Source organism: Wasmannia auropunctata, unplaced genomic scaffold (genome assembly GCF_000956235.1).
Source record: "Wasmannia auropunctata unplaced genomic scaffold, wasmannia.A_1.0 LD334169.1, whole genome shotgun sequence".
Classification (NCBI taxonomy): Eukaryota; Metazoa; Arthropoda; class Insecta; order Hymenoptera; family Formicidae; genus Wasmannia; species Wasmannia auropunctata.
Window position 1 is genome coordinate 267,351 of NW_012028721.1, and position 9,554 is coordinate 276,904.

General features: G+C 40.2%; 1 protein-coding gene across 1 annotated transcript in view; it reads right to left on the reverse strand.

The window, feature by feature from the left end:
* The window catches only part of LOC105459709 (E3 ubiquitin-protein ligase Rnf220-like), a 109,875-nt gene extending 101,047 nt beyond the window's left edge, over positions 1-8,828 (reverse strand). The window contains exon 1 of the mRNA XM_011705948.1: positions 8,660-8,828. Within this exon, the coding sequence (XP_011704250.1) occupies positions 8,660-8,828 (169 nt within the window). The remainder of the gene's footprint in view (positions 1-8,659) is intronic.
* Between the last annotated feature and the right edge of the window lie 726 nt (positions 8,829-9,554).

Here is a 9,554-nt window from a genome sequence, read left to right on the forward strand (position 1 = left end):
GGGGGTTGGTTGGCCGACCCGCGTTACGAGCCGACCGACAAATAGGTAGTAACACGTCGCGATTATACCGCGTTTACACCGGCGTTCATCAGCGCCAAAAGATGACGTACGTTTTACGCAAACGGGTGTGCGACAAAGCCGCGCACAGTTTGCCATCGTTTGAAGCTATATGACGGTCGATTTAATTGTACGCGGGATATATCGATGGCCGCATGTGATGCGTTTTCTGATGGAAATTTAAAAAATTTGGATCCAATTCATTCGTATGACAAACATTTGATTAAACATATTTTAAAAACTTATGGAAAAATGTTATGGAAAAAGAAATTCAAGGCATGAAATATTGAAAATTGTAAGATACTAATAATTTTACGCATAGATGCATAAATGAAATAAATTTTCTTTTCTATTATGTGATAATAATATTTAATTATTCATATCAATCGTTGTAAAATACTAACGCAGTTGATTGCGAATTAAATCCAACTCTAGCAGGAAAACGAAAGAAACGTTTCCCGTTGGCAACTTCTTATCTCTTTATTCCTTTTCTTCCTCGACGACGTTCAAGGGTTGAAAACGACGTAACGCTATGGTACAAAGTATCGGCCCCTAAGGTTCCGCGGCGTGTCACAGAATATTTAATTAGTTTTTCCAGCGGCACTCGCCCGCGCCCATAAATGTTAATTGCAGATGAAGTGGCAATAAGAAGCTGTTCTCTCTCTCTCTCTCTCTCCCTCTCTCTCTGTCTATTTCCCTCACGCCGTCCCGCTCGGGTCGAGCCCTTCTTTGCTGCTTTAATTCTTACGGCGCTTAACGAGCAGCCGTGAACGTTGTCCCGACTGCGAAAAGCCGCGATAGACACATTCTTTCCTCGTTACGACTCCGCTGACATCTCGCCGCGCTTTTACCCTGCTATTAAATGTAAATCATCGCCGATGATATTATTCGACGAGCGCCTTGACGACAGCGAGATACTCTAACACGTGTCTTCTTAGCCTTCCTATGAGTTTAAGAGGCATGCTATATATAGAAGACTTATTGCACGTGATACACCATCGCCAATCAAACTACAATCCATTAATCTTTATAATTAAAAATAAAAAACATTTGACTTTTTTGTTTCCTACATATAATTTTAATTTCAATTAAAACACAAATTCTCGATTCGAAATCAGATTCTCGATCAAAGATTAATTCAAAACTTATTTTTAATGTTTTAACTTATAAGTTATTGAAATGAACTGATACACAGTAGTAAATAATAATGAGTGCAAAACCTCATTAAATGACATAAAATTGGAAAAATGTAAATAAACAATACAGTTAAAATATATTCTTTAAAAAATATAATCTGCAATCGTTCTAGCACTTCTCTTGAAAGTTTTTTAGATCCGCCCCTTTCATTTCGGAGGAGGGTATCTGTCTCTACCGCTGGTTGAGATCGTCCACCGAGAAAAACCGTTTGAAGCTGCGACGACGTGGCAAGAACGGAGCGACAGAGCAGGAGGAGAAAAATCAGTGGCGATACAGCGGGTGACGCGTTAGGAAAAGGCGGCATTTGCTCTAGGGAGGAGTGGAGGGAGAGGGGGGGGTTAGTCGGTGGTGGCCGGCCCGAAACGAGGGGTCGCGCCACCAAAGGCGGAAAGAACGGAATTTAATTAAGTAAAATTACTGTCGCGCGGAGAGAGGCGAGAAGCATCTCTCCGCGCTGGAGCCCGACTGGAAGAAAAAAAATGGTGATGCAAGACGTTACGCGGAGTGGTAAGGGGAGGGAGGAGAGGGCTCGCATAATGATCTCATCCCCTGATAAAAACGGAGTAATAGAAAGTAAACGAATTCGCGCCGCGGCAACTTCCTCCCCGCTCGTCACGATTAAACGCATGCTTAGGATACCGTGGCGGGAATATTTACATGACTGGGTAATTTATGAACGATCTGTGTTCGGTCTTAATTAATCCTTAATTATCTTGAGCAAGCGCAGCGAGATGACCATGCCAAAAAAAAACTATCGCGTTTGATACTAGAAATACTTTGTGTCGTATTACCGAAGACACCTGTATTATGTTAGTTTTGGGGAGAAGTTACGAGTTTATCTCGGAAAAAAATATCGTCGGAAAAATAGCCTCGTATGCGACACTTTTTGTGTCTTTCATGAAAGCGTAACTAGAAATCACCCAGTAGATCCTACACAGAGCCTGAGCTTCGCGTTCGCGTACTCCTCCGAGGATCCACGCAATCACGTGGAACGGCCATTTACGCCGCGTTTATGAAAAATAATATCTCTGTCGCATGAGCGAACTCCCGCTGGCCGTTTCTACCGAAACGATCGAGAAGATCGAGACAGACGTTGCTGTCCTAGATCTACATTTCGCCTTTTCTCTTCAAGATTACATTTTACTAGATACACAAAGATATATTTATAAGGACGTGTTAAAATTTCTCTCGTTTCCTATTTATCATTCACCGGTTTTTTTCACGATAAAAATAAAAAACGGCGCGACACAATAGCTAGGCACAGTCGTAAATCACAGTCGTACTTCAATCAAACAGTCTTCGATCGATACAATAGCTATAGCAAAAAAATCTCAAAAATATGTATTAAAATTCTCTTTGAATTTTTTCCTTTAAATCTTAAGCCGATAAAAAAAATATTAATCTCTTCCTAATTTGCAGATCCTTCCTTGCGCAAAAAATCGCCTTTGTTCAAAAATGTACAAACTTCCATCGAACCCCACCGCGAATCCCCCCTACGCAAAAGCATATTTCAATATCCGGCCTACTTCGACCTCTTCGCCGAGAATACGCATTTCAATATCCATTTCCTGTAGAGCGAGTTATTTTTTTTTTCCTTTTTTGGAACTCGTTATCAGGTATATCGGTCCGGATAAAATGCGTATGCACCGAGCGCATCTCCGTTGCGGTCCGTATAACAACGTGTTTTTTGTTGCATGTCTGCCGTATTGTGCCGGTACTGACCCACTTAGCGCCTCACCCCTCTGTCTCTACCGGGGGTTCTCCCCTCCCCTTTCGGAAAAAAAAGATCCATTGGTCCGCGCTTTTTCATTTTCCCGTCCCCGCACTTCGGCAGTTATTGCTTATTTGGAAATCCAAAGAGTCCGGGAATTGAATTGATTTATCGCAATGGTTATTTATGAAAAGCGATTATTCGTGCGGCAATGCTCGACTTTTATCACCAAGCTGCCTCTTTCTCTCTTACGATCTTTCCCTCTTCCCTCCCTACCCCTTCCCCCATTTCTCTCTCTGTTTCCTCCAATTTTCTCCAATTTTTCATTGAAGATCAATTTAATTAAATTAATTTGTACATGTTCTGATTTATGTTCTCATAAGCACAAACAGTTAAGAATACGAATTATTTGTTAGCAAATAAAAGGAAACTTGTAAGTAGTATATGGATGTGGAAAGAGGAGGAAAGTTTGAAATTAAGTAGGAAATCGAGTAAGATGAGACAGACACAGAGATCTGATTTGTGCTCTGATCTCACTTTTGGCAGATCTCATTCGCGTCGAGTTAAAGAAAATCGCGTCATTTCTCGTTCTCGTCACGATCCGTCACGCTGACTCACGAAAGAGCTAATTAATCCGTAGTAAAAGGGCAGGGGAATACAAAAAAAGGGAAAGGGCGACTTTTGCGATGTCCATCTGTGGAGCTCTTGCTCGTCGTCGTTGTCGTCGCCTTCGTCCGATTAAACGAATCGAGATATCGCTTCGTGATGCGATTACGAGTCCACCATCACATCCCTGGTATACACGCGGTATATCGATCGAAACGGTGTCACGCGTATCCTTCCGGGTGGCGAAGCGTTTTGCCCCTGTCGCCGAGAATTAACGTCACCTCTGCCCTCAGACGTCGGGGGAGGACGAAAAAAGTTTTCGTGTTTCTCCCTGATTTTCTGAATGAACGCCCGCCGAAAAGATTTTAACGTCAGCGCAAAGCGGATGCCATTTAAGCCGGAATGATCTCGTTAGTATTACTGTATAACAAAATAAACAAATAAACTAAATGCGGCAAACTGCGTGTTCAACTCTAATAGCAGTGATTTGTTGAAAAATTCAAGATAGTCCTCACTGTTTAAATAAGATAAAAAGGAAACAATTAGCTAAAAACATAATAAATGCAAGCATCAGCTATTATAATATTCGGGTCGCTTTTCGCTCGAAGGTATACATTCTCGGGGATGAGTTGTGTCTCGGGGATAAAATCGTGCAGACGCGGGAAGAAGTGGCAGCTCGATATTTTAATAAAGAATATTACGAGGCGTCGCTCACTTACTTAGTCACACCGAGCGATTACGATAAATTAACAGCAGCTTATTTCCTTCCAAAGAGAATATCCAGAAGAAGATCTCTGCCGTTCCCCCACCGTTTCCTTTATCTGCGATCTTTCTTACGGCCTTTAATTACCGATTTAATTAGTTGGACGATACTCTATCACGGGATTGTCAATTAACTGATTTTAATTTCAATTCCGCGAATCCCTAGTTTAATCTCGATCATCGTATGTGGTTCAAGCAATTAATATTTTATAACAAACAGCACTACACTAAAACAACAAAGTTTTGTCCCAAGAAATTAAATTAGTGGAGATATTTTTTTTTCTTAGCCAAACCTACACATGTAAAATGCGATTTTTAATTTCGCAGCAATAAAGAGTCCCAATTATAATTAAATCTCGCATTCAAAATTAAAATTAGAGAATACGGTGATTATGTTCTCTCTCGTTTACGAAATACCTAGACTGGAGTTTTAAAATTCGCGAACAATATATGCACACACAAGAGCATCTAAAAAGCGCCGTCTAAAATATGCTGAAATAATGCATATATTATGCATCCCGCGATAAAATATGAATTTATGCGCGCGTTGAGGTGGCCCGGCAATTCCGGCGAACGCTCATGTTTCTGTTTTCTTGACGTAACACATGGTTTCTCCGCTTGTCCTGGATTTCCGCAATACGATGTGGTTCAAAGAAATAACCGCGAAATGTGTTTCAATTCGTAAATGTATATCACGTTTTATCAATATTTTTTTATGTTTACTGTTACAATCAACAATATTAAATAATTCAAATATAAATTACATTTTAAAACGCAATCAGTAAATTTTATTTTCGTAATTTTTATTACAAATTATGTAAATATAATACAATTCAATATACATTCAAGCACAATTCTTTTAAATGAATCATACCATATTTTACGTAATTTATAACTACATATATTGAATATTCCAGAGCCCATTTTCCCACCAGCCTTTCCCCAAATTTGTTTAAAATTTTCTTGAAAAAAATTTGATATAGGTTTATCATTTACCCATATTTCTTAATTCTAAGTATTAAAAAGTTTACTTAAACTTTGAATATCACTAATTTGTTATACTATATATGGTATAATATAGTCTGTTTTCACAAATGTTTTGGAAAGAAAATCGCCCTAAATCCTTTTAAAAAATTCTACAGCTACAAAAAGGGATACGGTCACACATTTATGCCGCTAGTTAAGGGTTAAAAGTCGGTTTTGGGGAGCAAGGAGATTTGATTACAAGCCGCGAATGCCGGTCGCCGACGACGATTACGAGCGGGAAAAGTACCGCGGGACGAGGATCATCGTTGTACTAGGAAAGGCACTAACTCCTAACCAAAACTGGCCCGCGCAGGTATTAAGAAGCGACGTTAAAATTTATATATTCCTTGGTCCGACCGCGAGCCACTCGTAACGGAGCCCTCAAAATGTTACCGCGTTCTCGTCTCCCTCGGGGTGAAAGAGACGAGCCGCAAAGCGATTTAATTGGCGATCGCGTCTGATGCTCGGTCGTACCGAAAAATTAGCTCGCATAATGCGCGAAGCATTAATACTCAGTGAAATCAGAAGAAGTTAGAAGAGAACTTAGGCAACGTAAGATGTTTTATCGGCTGCAGCAAAGATAATCAACCGAGAACGTTCTGAGAAATTTCACGAGGAAATTATTATAAAGACTGCTATATATTGCAAGTATTATTTTTTGTGGCATTACTAACTGCAGAAAAAAAAAATAAAGTGAGTAGTAATGTAACTGAGGGAGGATCTTACGTATAAATGGTATATTATCGCGAATATTATCAAAAAATGAAATAAAATTTAGAGATAAAAATATTAAAAATAACGATAATGCGCGGCACTGAAAAGTTAGGCCGATAATTTATCCTGTTATTAAAAGATTTCTAAACATGCACGAGATATTTTTAGAAATGTTCGCAATGACGCCTCAAATTAGTGTCATATGTTAGGCATATTGGCGAGTTCGCTAAACCGGCAAGCACACGCTCTTCATAAAACAGTAAAACTAGAAATTACCGTAGGACGCGTGTCGTGCGCGCGCGCACGCGTGGGGATGAAAAATTTGGGACATATGTATCCTACAATATTCCGGACATGTCACCGTTTAACTTTCACCATTAACCATCGTTCTCTACTTCCAGCGGTCCATCTCGATCGCGCTATTGCAAACCGAATGAATGGCGACTATTAAACGGCGACATGTTAACGTTGTACTGTTTTTCATATGTGAGAATAAATATATATTCGATTAAACGATGATCAATTTTCCCGATAAACAATATCCGAATTTATCTTTTATGTGCTGTGCATTTTATCGTTATTATTATTAATATAATTATTAATTTGTCAATGTTGCAAATAATATTTGCCATTGAGAGACATATATTATACATACAGAATGGAATAAGTCCCCTTTCCTCTTTCCATACCTATGTTGTGTGATAATTGTAATTCGTCGGGGAACCAAATTTACCCGGAAAACTCGACGGCGCCGGTTGAGAGTCACTGGTCCGAAGCGTCAGATACCGGTGCATTCACCTTATGAAAGTCATTAATCTTGAGGGACGCAGAGCCGGCCAATTAACAGGGCGGAATCAGGGAATGGCTAAGGTAGATACTGATTCCGATCGATTTCGGGCTTAAGTCGGGAACGCGCCGCGCCGCGCCGCGCCGCGCTGCGCTGCGGCGAGTCGAGTCAAGTTATCGATCCGTTGTCCGTTCGTTCCCGCGAATTCGGATGTGTCGGCCAAGCCGGTCGACGTGATGCAACGCGACGCGACGGTCCATCGATCCCGCAAATCCAGCTACCAGATCGACTTGCGTGTTTGCACGGGCTAAGCCCACGAGCTACGATCATCTTCCTGTCCACAAATCTCCTAAGACCCGCAGTAGCGCGTCCGCCACCGCTGCCGCCGCGCCGGGCCTTTCGCCAGCTGCGTGCCGGCGCACCTGATGCACCAGTGAACCGCAACTGTGCATCGCATTGCACAACGTTTCGATATGATGACGCACGAAACGGGACAAAATCATGAAACTGCATATATGAAAACTGCTTGCTCAGAGAAAGTCTCGTATATAACACCTACTCCGAGAAATCATCAATTCCTGCGTAAGGTAATTGCATGTATTGGCAATCGTTAGTTTCTTTACAGGAGATAATCGCGTTTTCTTTAGGCACTCAGCCCGCTCGCATTTCGAGAGGTAACGCGACACGTGTTTGTGCCGGCCAACTTGGATTTGCGAATGACGTGCGAACTCCAACACGGATACTTAATAAACCCAAGGCCGTGTATACTAGCGGTTATTTTTGCCTTGAAATGCTTAGCGCTCTGCCAGATATATTCCGCTGCTTACAAGTTAATTTTGACGGATTATTATATATAAAATCTGATGTTTATTTCATTTGAAGAATAAAGCCTTAATATATTATGATTTAATACGTTATTTACAGACACGAAACGAGCAAATTAAACACTATAATATTGAACAATTTTTATCGCTTATACAGCTCGAAGGCACAGTGACTTTGACATTTTCATCTTGGGATTTTCTATTGTAATTAATATTCAGCGTTATCAAAGTAATACGACTGAGGACATCTGTAATGACTACAAATAAAGTAATGTTAATTTAATCAAAATAATTCAGCTGAAATAACCTCATAAATTTTAATGATTGTGATGAATCAAACTAAATTGCAATCAATATAATTAAATTAAAATTACTCTTACCAAAATTGCTTCGATCAAATTACCTGTTATTATTATTTTTTCATTACGCGATTCGCCGAAAATTACCGATGCAACTAGACGCTATTTAACGAAAATTAATTATGCATTTCGTATCTGATTATCGGCGCGAGCAGGTCGTTCTTCACGTTAATTATGCTTTCATTCGTCCGTCCTCGCTCGGGAATATTTGACCACGGTATAAGTCGAAAATAAGTTTTCATTTCGAACAAATTCGGCCGCGCTGATTCCTCCTCATTTGCGTTTAAACGAAATGAAACGGTCAACGCGTAATTTATGTCTACGTTTTTAACCTGACACACATCTCGTGTATTTTTTTTCGCATAAAGATGCGCGAATTTAATTACACAGCTAGCTGTACTCGCGTAAAAAGAAGTCATTCTCATTAACCCTTTCGGTTCTTATTAAGTCAATTTCGTCGACGAGTCTGATTCTTTCACTAGTGTATATTTTTTTGGGGATCCACGCAACGTGGAGAAAACAATTCGGGAAAAGAATTTCACCGTCTGCACGGATGCAAACACGAAAGGGTCAAAGGTACGACTGCCGCGGCAATGAAGATGGCTGGTAGGCCTACCTTGGTCGAATACAAGGCAGCGGGTGGTCTTGGCAGCGAGTCCCGGGGGCAGAGCGAACCTGTAGGCCGGGCCCGGCGACAGCCCCAGCCCCAGACCGAGCGCCTCCGCGCCGCATCGGCCCCCGAACACAGGCCCCACTAGAATCACCCATACAACACAGTTGGTCATCAGTCATCGTCATCTCATCAGGATAAGCAGACACAAAATTATCATCAATTAGCAAGAGTCTTATCATGCACGGCGGAAGGCACCCCGACGACATTTTCAGGCTGACACCGCGATTGACGGCTGGATCGAAATCAAAATCTTTCATCGAAGCCTGAAAATCCCGAGAAGTCCTTCGCTCGTATATAATCATTTTCAATTAATGGAGTCCTTAATGAGGTTTCCCAATATATCCAATAAATGTTTAAGGTATCAAAATGTACGATTAAATTATTATTATTTGTTGCGCTCACGCATGGCTTAGTAATCAATATTAATGATAATCATCAATGAACAATGAAACTAAGTATGTATATAGACAAAATCGTGCAATAAAGTTGATAAAACGAGTGTATTAAAATTTCAAAGACAATGAAAAGTATTAGAAGATATAATTGAAAAACACAATTATTATTTCGCACTTGCGTTGACGGCTTTAGCGAAAGATGTTATCATATCATGCATTAATTTGCAAAGGTGATTAGTTATCTTTTAAAGCCAAAGGATACCGATTAAACCTTGATAAAATTATTAATATCATACTGATGCATCAATTAATTAATATTTACATTAATTCTCTACCAAATATATTTATTTATTTTTTCTTTCATTTGATGTTAAACGTTCTTGGAATTTATACTTTTCAATTGTCGGTCGCTAAGATACGCGAAAAGTTTATAAAGCTTTCCG